Source organism: Malaclemys terrapin, chromosome 1, assembly GCF_027887155.1.
Source record: "Malaclemys terrapin pileata isolate rMalTer1 chromosome 1, rMalTer1.hap1, whole genome shotgun sequence".
Classification (NCBI taxonomy): Eukaryota; Metazoa; Chordata; order Testudines; family Emydidae; genus Malaclemys; species Malaclemys terrapin.
In genome coordinates this window covers 121,891,227-121,907,027 of record NC_071505.1, presented here as the reverse complement: position 1 = coordinate 121,907,027, position 15,801 = coordinate 121,891,227, and the positions used below count along the sequence as shown (strand labels likewise).

At 40.8% G+C, this 15,801-nt stretch overlaps 1 protein-coding gene across 1 annotated transcript in view; it reads right to left on the bottom strand.

Moving 5' to 3' along the window:
* The window catches only part of BMAL2 (basic helix-loop-helix ARNT like 2), a 66,093-nt gene extending 50,508 nt beyond the window's left edge, over window positions 1–15,585 (bottom strand). The window contains exon 1 of the mRNA XM_054037349.1: window positions 15,460–15,585. Within this exon, the coding sequence (XP_053893324.1) occupies window positions 15,460–15,508 (49 nt within the window). The 5' untranslated portion in view covers window positions 15,509–15,585. The remainder of the gene's footprint in view (window positions 1–15,459) is intronic.
* Between the last annotated feature and the right edge of the window lie 216 nt (window positions 15,586–15,801).

The window sequence follows — 15,801 nt, the reverse complement described above, 5'->3', positions numbered from 1 at the left end:
TCATAACAGGATCTCACACAGATCTCCTTCTAAGACTATCGCTAGACAAGATGATTTCCCCTTCATCTTTTCTGCTATTGAAAGAAAAAAATCTCGATGTGAAGCTAAAAGATGTTGTCCTCTATGAATAAATGCTAATGCACATCTGACAGGAAATGGAGCTTAGCCTCCGTCTTAGAAGCATGTGGCTTAGGGAAAATATAAGCAGATGAATCTTATGGTTCAAATGGAAGTCTGACAACTTTTGGTAGAAATTAGGATAATGCCTATGTGACATTTTGTCCAGACAGAACATGGTATACTATCAAGGCCCCACCCTTCTTGCAGAGATAACTGCAACTAAAACTGCCATTTTCATAGGGAGAGAGATGTAATGATATGCGCATTGCCATTGGTTCAAAAGGAAGGCCCATCAGTGCAGACAGAACTAAGTTAAGATCTCACACTAAGATCCCACACTTCTGGGTGCAAACGTCTTAGCAAGACCCTTCAAAACACTTTACAACAATGTGACCATCTACTGGAGGGTGATATATGGATTTTCAACCAGCCCTAATTATGATACAGTCCTTAATTACATGAGAACATGTTATTTTTCTACAGAACCCCTGCTAATTTAAAGCACGAGATGGATGTACAAGAGGGCAGAAATAAGATTGCAAAGACAACTGTAAATATAGCATTTCCTAACATTTGAGTTCTTCACTTTCCCATCTCAAAAATGTATGTTTGACATAGTTGGGGTTTTTTGTTATTTTTTGCATTTGTGTGCATTATTTATATATGATACAGAGGAAAATTCATGTATTTCTCATGGCTTTTTTTGCTTTCACTTATAGCAGAGAAGGCTATAAGAAAAGTGGGAATTTTTTCTACATTTTATCCTAATTAATAAAATTTCACTCGTAGTCTATGATGATTTTAAATGCACCCAAATATTTTATATTAAAATCAGTCCTTGAACATTTATTTTTAGCACTGCCCATTTTGTTAGGTTGTGTCAATGTCCAGTCAATAAGACTCCAGGAGAACACTTCAGTAATGGGTAGTTACATGGGATACTCTGAGAAACATTTTCCACACTGAAGTGGCTCCTTCTATTGAAAATCCAGGGGAAAAAAAGGAAAAAAAACAAAACATAATTCAAACTCTGTTAAGCATCCAAAATTATTTTTTTTATGGAAAATATATGTAAAAGTCATATAAGTAAAATTTATTTTTGTTTAAGAAACAATTACTCTACATGCTGCAAGTAAGAACTAAAGAGCTTTATTACAAATAGACATTAAAACATACTGCAGCATCTTAGAATAATGTTGGTTTAGAAACCAAATATTTTTGGTTAAAGTCACAAGAAATGAAATTGCCACAGAATGGGCCCATTACCTTACTCTATCCCTACATTTTTTCTGAAATCATTTTATCTTATGCTTGGTAAAGTTATCAAAGCTCAAGTTTAAAAGTCATAATTTACTTTCAGTGATATATGCAACATGTGAAACAGCAGTAGTTGTAGGTAATTAAGTCTGTGCAAATTTGAGGTTAAATCACATCAACCACTTACAAAGTCACACCAAGTCATACTATTTAAGCCAAAGATCTGTCCAAATGATGCATTAGACTATGAAGAGAGTATCTTTTCCTTGAGTTTATAACTACAACAACTTGCTGCAAGCTGAAACAAATTGCATCTCTCAGCCTTGGAAAGATATTTTTAGTACATAAAAAATCATTATTAAACAAAGGGAACATTTTGGCATCTTCAGTTTATTTTTATTATTCAATTAAAAGAGAGACAGCTGAATTTTAAGATTGTGGAGCCAGATTTTCAGAACATTAGGTACACAAATTAGATGTGTAACCAGGTACACAACTGCAGTAAATGCATATGCAAATTAAACATATAATTTCTGTACCTATTGTCTGAAAAGAGAGCTTTTAATTATGTATACTCAAACGCCATTTTTTTTTTAAAAAAAAAGACACCATTAATTTACAAGTCCAAAATTAACTTTTATAAACATAAAATACAACCAGGATTTTTTTTTTTAATTTAACAACACTTGGATTAATTGCGTTGAATGAAGTAGGAATTAGGTATTTGTACCAGGGCAGGCCAGTGAACTAGGTTCATCTAGCAATGATAGCAGAACAATCGAGGAAGGTAGGTGAACAAACTAAAATCCACGATTTGTCCCTACAGAGACTTAGTTCTGTAATTTCATATGTTCTCAAATTGCCTTTGTTTAAAAGGAATTTTCTTTCCACTCCTTACGCTTAAATGTTTCCAGTCAACTTAAGAAAGTTACTAACCTCTCGCATTCATCTCTCATTTCCATCTACCCTACTTTCTTTATGATTCACTGTAATTGATATGCTGTTACACTTCTTCTCTGACGGACTTATAAAAACACTACCTAGGTGGTGCTGATTAAGGTTTCATTACTAAATTAAAGGAGCTTTCTTTTGGCAATCTGTCTTGTTTCAACCTGTCACTACAGGGTTTGACTCGAGATTAAGAAAAGAGGGAACTGAGGGACAAGTTGTAGAATAGTAATAAATCAAAGAAAATACATCTAAATGGGAAGATCAGTAACCGGGCCATGTCATCACATCATATGGTTGCAGGACTAAATATTCTGATTAAATTTAAGTCAGTGGTGAATGTTGTATTCATTATTCATTATATTCCTAAGCCTTTGAAGACAAAGATTTGTTTGCTTCGTTCTGTGTGAACTTGCCCTCTGGTCTCTTCAGTTCAGTCTACTTTGAAGTGATGCTTAAAACATCAGAAGTACCCAACCACCAACCCTAGGCGAAAAAGGCTTGCTGATGGGTAAAGGTTATTTTGAAAATGCTCTCTCTTATGCCCCTGCTTGTTGAGGGAATTGGCCTGAGCGTACTAAGGATAAAAATCTGCTATTTGAATGAACTCTTTCCATACAAAACCACACGCAAATATGGTATGAATGATTCCTTCAGATAAGCAAGCCACGCACGATACACCAATGACAGCCTCATGAAACAACATATGCCCCCATAAAAAAAAATTTTTTTAAACTCCTCTTCACTAGACTCAGTGTATTTCTATTGCTTTGCTCATTGATTAAAATGATTATCATAGTACAGCTGTCCTTGGTTCTTTACAGCATCAGCTACGTATAGAATAACAGAATGATCTAAAGTTGACAACTGGTTTTAAAAGCTATAGGCCCTGATCCTGCAAACTGTGCTGTGCAGATTGACTCCTGCATCCACGTGGAGTCCCGCTGACGTCAATGGAGCTCCAGACAAGCACAAGGGTTTGCCTTCATAGAGCAGCCTGCCTATTCTATACTGCTTCTAGGCATATTTAAGACCTTCTCCCTGAGCCTTCTCTCATGAAAAACTGGTATCACCTACCTTATTCAACCATCATTTCTTAAAATGGGATGCAATCAAAACCTTGCTATGGTGGGTCTAGCGTGTGGAGTTCATTATTCCATAATAGCAGTCTCAATTAAAAAAACAACACCAAGACTTAATTTCACATGGCGTATATATTATATTGCATATATACGTACACACAAACACACCACTCTTGAATATTTCTTATTTTCTAAATTCCAATTCCAGGTTAAAAACTGTATCTCTGAGCAAAAATGTGTCTACAGAATAAATGCAAACTAATTGAGAAGTATGAAAGACATCTCAAAGGGATAAAAAAAAAAAAATCATTTCTCCATCATATACCTGGAGAAGGAAAACCCGAAAGTGTCACAGGATTCACAGAAGACAACAAGAAGAGTTTTCTAGATATTTTTCTCAATATAAAAAGGACAACGTAAGTCCTCAAAATTACTGAGAAATATTAGTATTAATTTATAGCATTTATCTTACAGAATTTCTCCACAACTAAAAAATGAAGTGCAGAATTTGATAACACTAGGCAACCAAGCAAAAATCCGGCCTGCCTTTATTATTTACCCACTTAAGTAAATGGTACTCTTTATACTTTATACAGTTCTGGTTTCCATATGCAACAACTTCATTAATTTAAGTAACCATAAAGCTGTAAATGTCACAAAGACAGCTACACAACTTTTTGCCCTCCAAAACTACCACCTGGGGCACCCATACTCTAATTACATACTGGGCATTACATGTCACTGTGATGTTTCTGAGGTCCTCCAGCACTGCTTTGAACACAGTTTAAAACTTAACATGTGCATCACTCTGCACAGCTATTATGCCGAAGTATAGCAACTAGGTAAGGCCTGCAGTCACCTGTCCCCACTTACTCTTGCTGGTGACATGAATTACTAGGAATAATGTTAATAGATAGAACCTAGGGCAAAATATGTGTGTGTTTCTACCTTGGAAAGCAACTAATGTGGATGGACAAGAAAAGAGCTAACAGACTGTCAGCAAGCAAGTGTAGCAGGCTTTGGGCACTTACAACAGAGCACAATTTGTCAGGAATATCACAAATGCAACAAGGATATTCATGATCACCAAGTGTTTCAAATCTTATCTTTACTTTGAAATATTCTTAACTTAGAAACAGTATTGGCATTTCTGAAGTATGTCTAATGTAAATTCTGAATTTCAACTTTTTTCTGAATTAAATCTTCCCAGCATATTTCATTCCCAGTATATCTTTCAAAGAAAATGACTATGGGGGAAATTCATTAAACCTCACAATCCAAAAAGGAGCATATGTGAAGAGCACCTGTTATTTTGAGTCACATTTACACAGTAAATATAGATAATGAAATCTACATCATAAACCTCAGTTTTTTGGGAAAAAACGTTTGGGGCATATATTATTGAAAGATACCATCCTTATGTGTACATGAAAGGGCACCGAGTAAACAAAAATCCGAGTGTATGAAAGATAGATTGCTTTCAGTAGAACAGATCCTTTCATCCACTAATAAAGCAGGATAGAACAGTGCTACTAATCTAAATACTCTTTTGTACACAGACAGCCAACCTATTTTTTAAACCACTTCCTCTTAAAGAAACAGAATAGAATTTAATGGCATGTCTGGTCATTTATAATGGTCCAGATTTTACTCTGAGTACCATAAGATCAAAACTAGGATACTTTTTCTTAAAATAAATTGATATCTGATGTTCTGTGAAAACTATACTTAATTTTTTCCCTACCACCCACCTTTTCTTCTTTAATAAAGAATATGCAGTATTAAGAAAATCAATATAAATCATCTTTTGAAGGAGCTTACATAATAAAAGATTATTGGGTGGTGTTAGGGTTTGTTAAGTGCCACCCAGTACCTCTAGAACTGGATAACATAGAGACTACTGTTACCTGAATAAAAATCGTTAATACCAAGCAGGTATTAATTAGAAAGACTTTCAGTAAGGATCCAATATTGACTCTTGTCAGGTAGAGCATAGAGCTTTTGATTAATTCTTCCCTTAAGAACCTTTATGATGATAAAGAACTAAAAACAGAAGAAACATCAGCTAAAGAGCTCTAAAGCATCAGGACCAAAGCATAATGATTATTTTTCCTAAAACTAGGCAAGTATAAGCATTTGGATAGCAGACATTTACATGGAGCAGATGAAAGCACTTCACAAAGCTGCAGCACCTATCACTAAACGTTTCATAGCAAGATCCATTGTTCAGTTCAAGGAGTAGTCTACTCTCTGCTTTTCCAAGGAGGCTTTGCTTGGGATAAATTTAAATTATATAAGAGCATCAGAGTAAACCAATCAGGCAGCAGCAGAGACAAAAAAAAAAAAAAAGCAAATACAGTACAGCACCATGTTATACGTAAACTACTAAAAAAAACAAAGGGAAAGCAACATTTTTCTTCTGCATAGTAAAGTTTCAAAGCTGTATTAAGTCAATGTTCAATTGTAAACTTTTGAAAGAACCATAACATTTTGTTCAGAGCTATAAACAACCTCCATTCCCAAGGTGTTTATTCTCGGAGGTTCTACTGTAATACTTTTTGCTATGGTAGGAAATGTTTTATCAAAGCTTCATCATATTTTAAATTATCTATCCATCATAGGTACTTATGGTCGCCGACAGCTCGGAAAGCCTCCAGCAAATGCTCGACGTCACCAGCCAAGCCGCCAAGTGGATGGGTCTCTGCTTCAACCCCAAAAAGTGCGCCTCCCTCCACGTCGACGGTGGCACCAGGGTGCTGGTTCGGCCATCATGGTTCCTGATCCAGGGCGAGTCCATGACCTCCCTCGAAGAGGGAGAGGTATACCAACACCTTGGCACACCCACAGGAGTCCGCGTCCGACAAACCCGCAAAGACACCATTGCGGAGATCCTACGAGACGCGGCCCAAGTCAACTCCTCCCTACTCACCCCCTGGCAAAAGATCAATGCCCTCAATACCTTCCTGAGCCCCCGCAACTCCTTTGTCCTCAGGGAATCGGCCGTAGCCATGGTGCCCCTGAACAAGCCCAACAGCACCATCAGACAGCAGGTGAAGAAGTAGATACATCTTCCCAAGAGGGCCAGCACGGACATCATCTACATTTCCCACAGGCAGGGCAGGGGCCAACGTACCTCAGATGGGTGACCTGTGCGACGTGGCGGTGATGACCCACGCCTTCAGCCTCCTGACATGCCCGGACCTAACAGTGAGAAGCATTGCACAGGAGGCCGTACTGGGCGTGGTCAAGAAACGCATAGCCAGGGCCCCCTCCGAGCAGGACGTTGCCACTTACCTCAGTGGCTCCCTGGAGGCTGAGTTCGGGAGAGAGGGGGGAGACCTATCCTCTCTCTGGTCCCGCACCCACAACGCCTCGAGACGCCTGGGTAAGAGGATCGGCTGCTGCTGGAAGTGGTGCGAGGAGTGCCGGGAGCTGGGAATACTGGTGCCACGCGAAAAGACCCCGGACCACACCATCGTCACCCCGACCGCCAGAGCTATGCTGGAAAGGTCCCTAAAAGACACCATCCACTGCCACTATGCGGAAGCCGCACCAGGGCAAGGTGTTCGAGGTGTCCAGCAAGTGGGTTGCCAGCAACCACTTCCTCCCCGGGGGCAGCTTCACCAGGTTTGCCGACTGGTGGTTCGTCCACAGGGCCCGACTCAACTGCGTTCCTCTCAACGGAGCCATCCGCTACGGAAACTGGGACAAGCGCTGCAGGAAGTGCGGCTACGCAAACGAGACCCTGCCCCACCTCCTGTGTGCATGCAAACAGCACTCTCCAGAGCCTGGCGACACCGCCACAACACCATCCAAAACCAGCTGGTGAAAGCCATCCCGCCGTCCCTGGGGAAGATCACCCTCGACTCCGCCATCCCCGGGACAGACAGCAGACTGCAACCCGACATTGTCGTGACAGACACAGAAAAGAAGAAGGTCCTCATCGTAGACGTCGCGGTGCCTTTTGAAAACCAGTCACTGGCCCTCCACGAGGCCTGAGCACGGAAGGCGTCAAAGTACACCCTGCTGGCCGAGACCCTGAGAGCCCAGGGCTAAGAGGTCCAGATACATGCCCTGATCATGGGAGCCCTGGGCTCGTGGGACCCCCACAACGAGCCGGTTCTGAGCACGTGCGGAGTTGGTCGACGCTACGCCAAGCTCATGAGACAGCTCATGGTGTCCAACACCATCAGGTGGTCCAGAGACATTTATACGGAACGCATCACAGGACACCGCCAATACCACACTGAGTAACTGAGACTGCCGACCAGGGAAATAACCCACTTCCTTCCCTGACGGACCAAGGGACGCACCCCACCCATGTACTTATCCACTACACCGATACTGACTTGGACTCCTTATTCATTCTATGGGTGGCGTACCCGAGCCCATTTACCCACGGACACTTTAAAAACCCTTGCACCCCAATCAGGGTCTATGCCGGTTATGTGATATGTATGTATCTCTTCACCCTTGCAACCAATACCAGTAATCCCTCATAACCCAAGCCTTACCCCAGATGTACAGTACCTTCACTCTTAACTTGTGTATATTTAATTTTAAACATTCACTTTAATAAAAAATTTTAAATCTGTTCTTATCAAAGTGTCTCACAATCTTTATGTATTTATCCTCACTAAACCCCCATGAGCAGCAAAAGCACTCTTACAGATGGAGAACTGAAGCACAGAGAGATTAAGTGACTTGTCTAAGGTCCCACAGGAAGTCTGTGACAGAGCAAAGAATTGAACCTGGGTCTCCAGTTCCAGCCTACCACTCTAATCACCAGCCCATCCTTCTTCTCTACACAAAGCGGTACTTTACAGGGGGAAAAAGGTACATTCAAAAGGACACCAATTACAGGATTTCAACTAAAAAACGTTGTTTATCCCTTCCAAAAATGCTTAATTAATGCTTACATTTAAATATTTATATGTATAACCAAATCTCAGCATTTAAAAAAAAAAATACTAATTTTAAACATCTGTCTCAAGGTCTTAAGTTCACTATAAGTTATAATATTTTAAATAAATTGAAACAACAAATACCAACCTGAATAATCATATGCTACCTACCACAATTTGTTTTTTTTTTTAACTCCAAGTAAAGAAAAACATAAAAAACACAACACCCCCCTTCCCGTCCCCAGGTAGTTTTGCCAGGACAGAATGCTGCCAAATTCCCTATACTGGCACAGCAGTGGCTGCATTTCAATGGTAGGTAAATGACCTCCTATATGTATACAGCCTGTTTCTGATCTAACTTAAACTGGGCCAGAGTGATCTGGAAATGTGCTTATTCGTACATAGGAAGCACAATTTTGCTTTTAAAACTACTGAAAGGCAAAGAGTGCAGATACAAAGGTGGATGCAATATACAAAAGCCAGTACAGCCATTTTCTCTCCAAAAACATTACAATAGCAAAGACCATCAGAGCAATACAAAGGTATCACAGAGAAAACAGATTCTTGGTAAAAGTGTTGTAAACCAACACACTAATGACTCCTCACTGAATGATTAGTTTTTAAGTTAGGTATAATTTACACCTATTCAGGTTGCCTCCTAAAATACTAATGTACTTTAATTTCAAAATATCTATTCTAACTTTATACAATACCTATTAGGAGGACAAAAAACACCCAAACATCTTATGCACTTAATTACTGGGGGGGGGAAAGGCGGGGAGAAAGGAAATCAATGAAAAATGAGACATTAACTATTAGGGATTTTGCAGAGAAATAGTTTTTGCACATGCGGGGACACACACACACACACACACTTATTTTCCACTCCTCCCCCCCAGTTTAAAAGAACATTGAAATAACCTAGGTAATGGACTCATTTGGAGTGTAATAAATAACGTAACTGTAACAAAGTAGGAACATTTTAATTCTGCCTATAGCATTTTTCATATTCTATAGACAGGGGCACACACTGGAAATTTCTCACCCTTGTGCAATTACTCCCTCCTTTGCACAACTATGGCTGTTGTGTCAGCATTTCATTCTTATAATTTAGAAATGAAAAGGCATTTTCATGCTAATCCTCTTTTTGCAGGGGGAAGAGGTGGAATGGGAAATCACTCAGAACTCTCATGCTTGTTCTTAGCCCAGAAGTGAATTTTTGTTGGGGTATGCTTGAAGAAAATTCTATCAGCAGTTTGAGTTATCAGAGCATAAAAAAAGTGGTTTTTTTCATGCTTTAAGAAAACTATTCAGATACTTTTTATGCTCAAATTAATCCAGAATATTTTAGTAGCTCTGACATGGCATATTCAGAGATTTTAGTAAAGAAAACAAGCTTCAACAAGTTTTAAAAAGTCTGAGTACGAAATAAGTCAGAAATGACTGTAATAAGAGACTAGACAATTCTTTACCAATGAAATGGCCCAATCTTGTAAAACTGTATGAGTCCCATTGACTTCAGGGTTTTCATATTGTGGCCCTGGACATGCACAGAATGCAGTCACACAGAGATAAGCAACAACTCATATATAGACCTAAACACCCACAAACAGAAAATAATCACAATTGGTTTAAATTTTCCAAAACAACAAATGATCATGGGTGCCCAACTTGAGTCTCAATTCAAGGTGCCCAATTTGCCCTTTTAAGGCCACCCAAAACTTAAAGCACTCAAAATCAATGGTTGATTTAGATAAACAGTTGTCTTAAGTCTTCAAAAGTATTAGGCACATGCATATAGGATCACAAGTTAGACTATTCAAATAATTGTGCGCTATTTGATAGGTCGTTTAAAATTTGTTTCTTTTTAATAAAAGAATTAGTTTTCTAAAATTATTTTAATGAATCATTACTACTAAGATACATGCAAGAATGAGGAAATTACATCTGTTCAACCTATATATGCATTACAGTAACTCCTCACTTAACATTGTAGTTAGGTTCCTGAAAAATGCAACTTTAAGCAAAACGATGTTAAGTGAATCCAATTTCCCCATCAGAATTAATGTAAATGGGGGGGTGATTTAGGTTCCAGGGAAAAGGGCAAATATAGTGCCCATCTATAAAAAGGGAAATAAAAACAACACAGGAAACTACAGACCAGTTAATTTAACTTCTGTGCCAGGGAAGATAATGGAGCAAGTAATTAAGGAAATCATCTGCAAACACTTGGAAGGTGGTAAGGTGATAGGGAACAGCCAGCATGGATTTGTAAAGAACAAATCATGTCAAACCAATCTGATAGCTTTCTTCGATAGGATAACGAGTCTTGTGGATAAGGGAGAAGCTGTGGATGTGGTATACCTAGACTTTAGTAAGGCATTTGATACAGTCTCGCATGATATTCTTATCGATAAACTAGGCAAATAGAATTTAGATGGGGCTACTATAAGGTGGGTGCATAACTGGCTGGATAACCGTACTCAGAGAGTTGTTACTAATGGTTCTCAATCCTGCTGGAAAGGCATAACGAGTGGGGTTGCGCAGGGGTCTGTTTTGGGACCGGCTCTGTTCAATATCTTCATTAACGACTTAGATATTGGCATAGAAAGTACGCTTATTAAGTTTGCGGATGATACCAAACTGGGAGGGATTGCAACTGCTTTGGAGGACAGGGTCATAATTCAAAATGATCTGGACAAATTGGAGAAATGGTCTGAGTTAAACAGGATGAAGTTTAACAAAGACAAATGCAAAGTGCTCCACTTAGGAAGAAAAAATCAGTTTCACAAATACAGAATGGGAAGAGACGGTCTAGGAAGGAGTACGGCAGAAAGGGATCTAGGGGTTATAGTGGACCACAAGCTAAATATGAGTCAACAGTGTGATGCTGTTGCAAAAAAAGCAAACATGATTCTGGGATGTATTAACAAGTGTGTTGTGAGCAAGACACGAGAAGTCATTCTTCCGCTCTACTCTGCTCTGGTTAGGCCTCAGCTGGAGTATTGTGTCCAGTTCTGGGCACCGCATTTCAAGAAAGATGTGGAGAAATTGGAAAGGGTCCAGAGAAGAGCAACAAGAATGATTAAAGGTCTTGAGAACATGACCTATGAAGGAAGGCTGAAAGAATTGGGTTTGTTTAGTTTGGAAAAGAGAAGATTGAGAGGGGACATGATAGCAGTTTTCAGGTATCCAAAAGGGTGTCATAAGGAGGAGGGAGAAAACTTGTTCACCTTAGCCTCTAAGGATAGAACTAGAAGCAATGGGCTTAAACTGCAGCAAGGGAGGTCTAGGTTGGACATTAGGAAAAAGTTCCTGTCAGGGTGGTTAAACACTGGAATAAATTGCCTAGGGAGGTTGTGGAATCTCCATCTCTGGAGATATTTAAGAGTAGATGAGATAAATGTCTATCAGGGATGGTCTAGACAGTATTTGGTCCTGCCATGCGGGCAGGGGACTGGACTCGATGACCTCTCAAGGTCCCTTCCAGTCCTAGAATCTATGAATCTATGAAATATGTTTTTGCCAGACAAAAGGCATTGTATACACCTTTTAAACAAGCAATTTAATACAGATATAAGTTTTAAACTGAACGGCGCAAACCAGCTGATTACAATGGGCAAGAGGCAGGGGAGGAGCGAGGACACAGCGCACAGGCTCCCCCCTCCCTCCCACCGGCAATCAGCTGGTTTGTGGCGTTCAGGAGGCAGGGAAGGGAGGGGGAGCCTGCATGCCGAGTCCTCGCTCCTCCCCTCTCCCTCCCCTGCCTCCTGAACGCCTCAAACCAGCTGCTTGCCACAGGCAGGAGGCAGGGGAGGGAGGGGTAGCCTGTGCGCCGAGTCCTCACTTCTTCCCCTCCCTCCTGAACGCCGCAAACCAGCTGATTGCTGCGGGCAGGAGATAAGGGAAACAGGGGGAAGGCACTGATCCACGGTGTCCGCCGACAGGCGAGAGGCACTGGGGGGGCAGAGGGGAGCTGATGGGGGGATGCCAGCTGTGGGCAAAGCAGGCAGCCAAACAACATTATAGCGGAGCATTGCACAACTTTAAACGAGCAGGTTCTGTAATGGAGCAGGGACGCAAAATCGAAACAACGTTAAGGGAGAGGATGTTAGGTGTGGAGTTACTGTATTACTCCATGCAATGAAACAAAACATTACACAGTATTGTGTGGGGAGCCAAGTTACAGTTGCAGTTACAGTTGCTATGACAGCTATCATTTTGAAGCTCCTAAATTGTGTACACCAAAAAATTTCAGCGACTATGTTCTATTAACAAGGGTGTGTGTGTGTGTGTGTGTGTGTGTGTGTGCACGTGCGCATTAAATAGCCTTTGTTCAGAGTTTTAAAATTTAACATAAAAAGACATCAGATTAGTCACGCTGATGTTTAGCATTCAGATCACAACAGAGAACAAAATTTCATTGAAAGTTCTGTCAGTGTTTTAAAGAGATTCAATAGCAAAAGTAGTAGATGCATACTGACCTAAGTTAATTTTTTCACTTTTTGTACTACAACACACACACACACACACAGAGAAAACCCACCACACATAATGGGGAGCAAGAAACCGAGACTTAGTATTCAACACATCAGAAGCATGACAGTAAATAGATTATAAACACTTAAACAGGTTAAAGCAAAATCATTGAGATTCTTATTTTCTATTTTTTAGAAACAAAAGTACAGAAAAAAACAATTGTCACCCTTTGTTACAGAAATATATTTACATCAATAATTATTAGTACAGTCAATTTTATGTACTTGATATTTCCTCAACAAAAAATTCATAGAGCCATCACTGGCTTGAATAAGCAGTAGTCAAAACCCACAGTGATTTTATCAAATAAACCAGACATGTATTTAGTAAATAGGTTTGAACTACATATATGGGTTTGGCCCAGTAGGTGTATATGTATTTAAATATTAATGTAATTAGCCACAGAGAACATTCTATGCCAGTGCTTTAAAATCTTCACTGCCTCCTTAGTCACTTCCAGGTGCAACTCAGGGAAATCTACAAAGTACCACGTAGCTTGGATCCAAACTGAGAAAACATTGTCGACGCACATCCGGTTAGGAGAATTGAAGTTAACTGTTCTCTTGCGAGTCTTACATTCCAATGACTGTGGGCAAAATCCCGACTCTTCTTTTAGTTAATGGCAAAACTCCTGGACCTACTGAAATCAACAAAATTTCAACCAGGGAGTTTTCAGTGTATACCTTGGCTCTTGGTTTTCCCCAATGGTACTGAAGAGCCCATCTGTTTACTGGGGGTTTTTCATGATGATATAGTCCTACCTCTAGCTCACTGTGGGTTTTGTCTCTTAACTAATGTCAATAATCTAATTTTAGTTTTTTCTTAATTCATACAAGTGCACTAATAATAATAATGTGAAAGGGTAAACTTAAAATTAAGTATTAATTAAGAGTTTGATCTGGACCTATTTCAATCTTTGGAATAAAAAGTTTACAGTCTTTCACACAAGTTAAGATATTTATAAGCTAACAATAAAAGTAAGAAACAATGTATATAGTAATTTGTCTTCCAGATCTTAAAGAACCAATGTGAACAAGTATCAGCAATCTGACAGTGGAAATTGACAAGAGTAAGAAATATGAATTACTATAAAATATGTGCCCCTATGGTACATTATCCTTCCTATGGGTGCTTCTCCAGGGGGCAGGGGAGGAGAGCTGTGCAAACCCAGCATTGGCCGGGGGGAAGAAGAGAGGTTTGGTTTGCTTCTATTTCCTCCTTTTCTTACAAAAGGTATACAGTGTGGATCAAATACATTTCCCCCTTTTGAACTGATTTTCATGGAAGCTTAAAGATAAAAAAATAAACTCCACATGCTATAAAAACAAATATCACTGTTTCACACCCATTTAAACAACCAAATGCTGTCTAGCTTCCGTAAACCAGGAGACAAACAGGAAAAAAAATACGGACCTATTTTTAGGCGACTAGAATGAACACACGAATAAAAACCCAAACACCAAAAGGCTTAGTAGTAACTAAGAAAACTACAAGTGATAGTCGGAGCAGGAATTCACTCTCTCTTCTGTGCCTCACGGCTGGGTACAAAGCATCTATTTCTTTCCTCAGATGGAAATCATGGAAGGAAGCAATATATACATTTTAAAGCAGAAAAAGCCCAAACTGCTGCTAATTTTGAACCTCACTCGGGTCCAGAGGGTTATGGTTGAGAACAAAGAACATCAAACCTAAGCATATTCACACACAACAGAAACACCACACTTAAGATGATGGATTAAACTAGTATACATCAGAAAGCCGATACCTAACAGACACATTACACACAAACTTTTGAATAAAGCAAAACCACATAGATTTAAAAGTGTACATCAACCACTAAATAAAACAAAAACAGTGAATTACAGACCAGGTAAAAACAGTATTTAGCCCAGTTCATCTAAGTGCAGATATATGTCTACAACAGTGATAATAAACCAGATCAGCATGTGACTATTTAGCATAGGATCTATGTGGGGGTTTACATGATGAATAACAAAACAGGATCCATCCCTGCAGATGCTTCCCCATTTAAGACTTCAATAAGACTACATGGGCAAGTGAGCTGGCTGCATCGTGACTGTGCTCTGGGCCAGAGAGTGGCTATTTAGCCTGCGAAAAAGTATGTCCATGAACATAATCGAAGGGTAATACAATACTATAAATTCAAGAAAAGCGATGTGATATTGGGATAATGTATTGGGAATGTCACACACATGCAGATGGGGCACAACACAGATACCCAGGATACAAGACACACTGCCTATGTGTGTATTTACATACCGCGATACAGAAAGGCACCCAGGATACAACACACGCACACACACAGAAACAAACCCAGGATAACACACACACACACAAATGTATGTATATACAAACACACAAAACCACCCAGGATAACACACATACACACAGAGACACACAGTCGGGATACAAAAATACACACGCACACTCGGGAATGCACCTCCCGGGACAGACAGACAGACCACACAAGGACGAGGCGGGAGCTCCCTAGCCCCGCACGGGGTACAGGGCAGCCCCTGTCTGTCTGTCTGTCTGTCTGTCGGGGGGGGGGTCCCACGCTCGCTGCGGACAGCCCCAGCCCCCCTCACCTGCCGGCGCCGCTTTCTGCTGCTCCTCCTCGGCCCCCGCCTCGGCCATGGCGAACGCCCCCTGCCCCGCTCCGCAGCGCCCCCGGCCCCAGCGGCATGGAGCGGGCGAGGCGAGCCCGCCCGGCAGACGCTTGGCACAAACCCCACCGTGGACCTGCCCGAGCCCCGGCTCTAAGCGCCGCCCCGTCAGCCGCGCGCTTCTCGCGAGATCTCCGTCAGAGCGGGCGGGGGTGCTGTCGGTGCCGGCTCGTGGGTGGGCTCGGCGCCTCGCAGCGGGGCGGGAAGTTCGAGGCGGGAGCGCGCTGCCCCCCCCCGGCTGCAGACAGTCAATTAGCCTCGTGC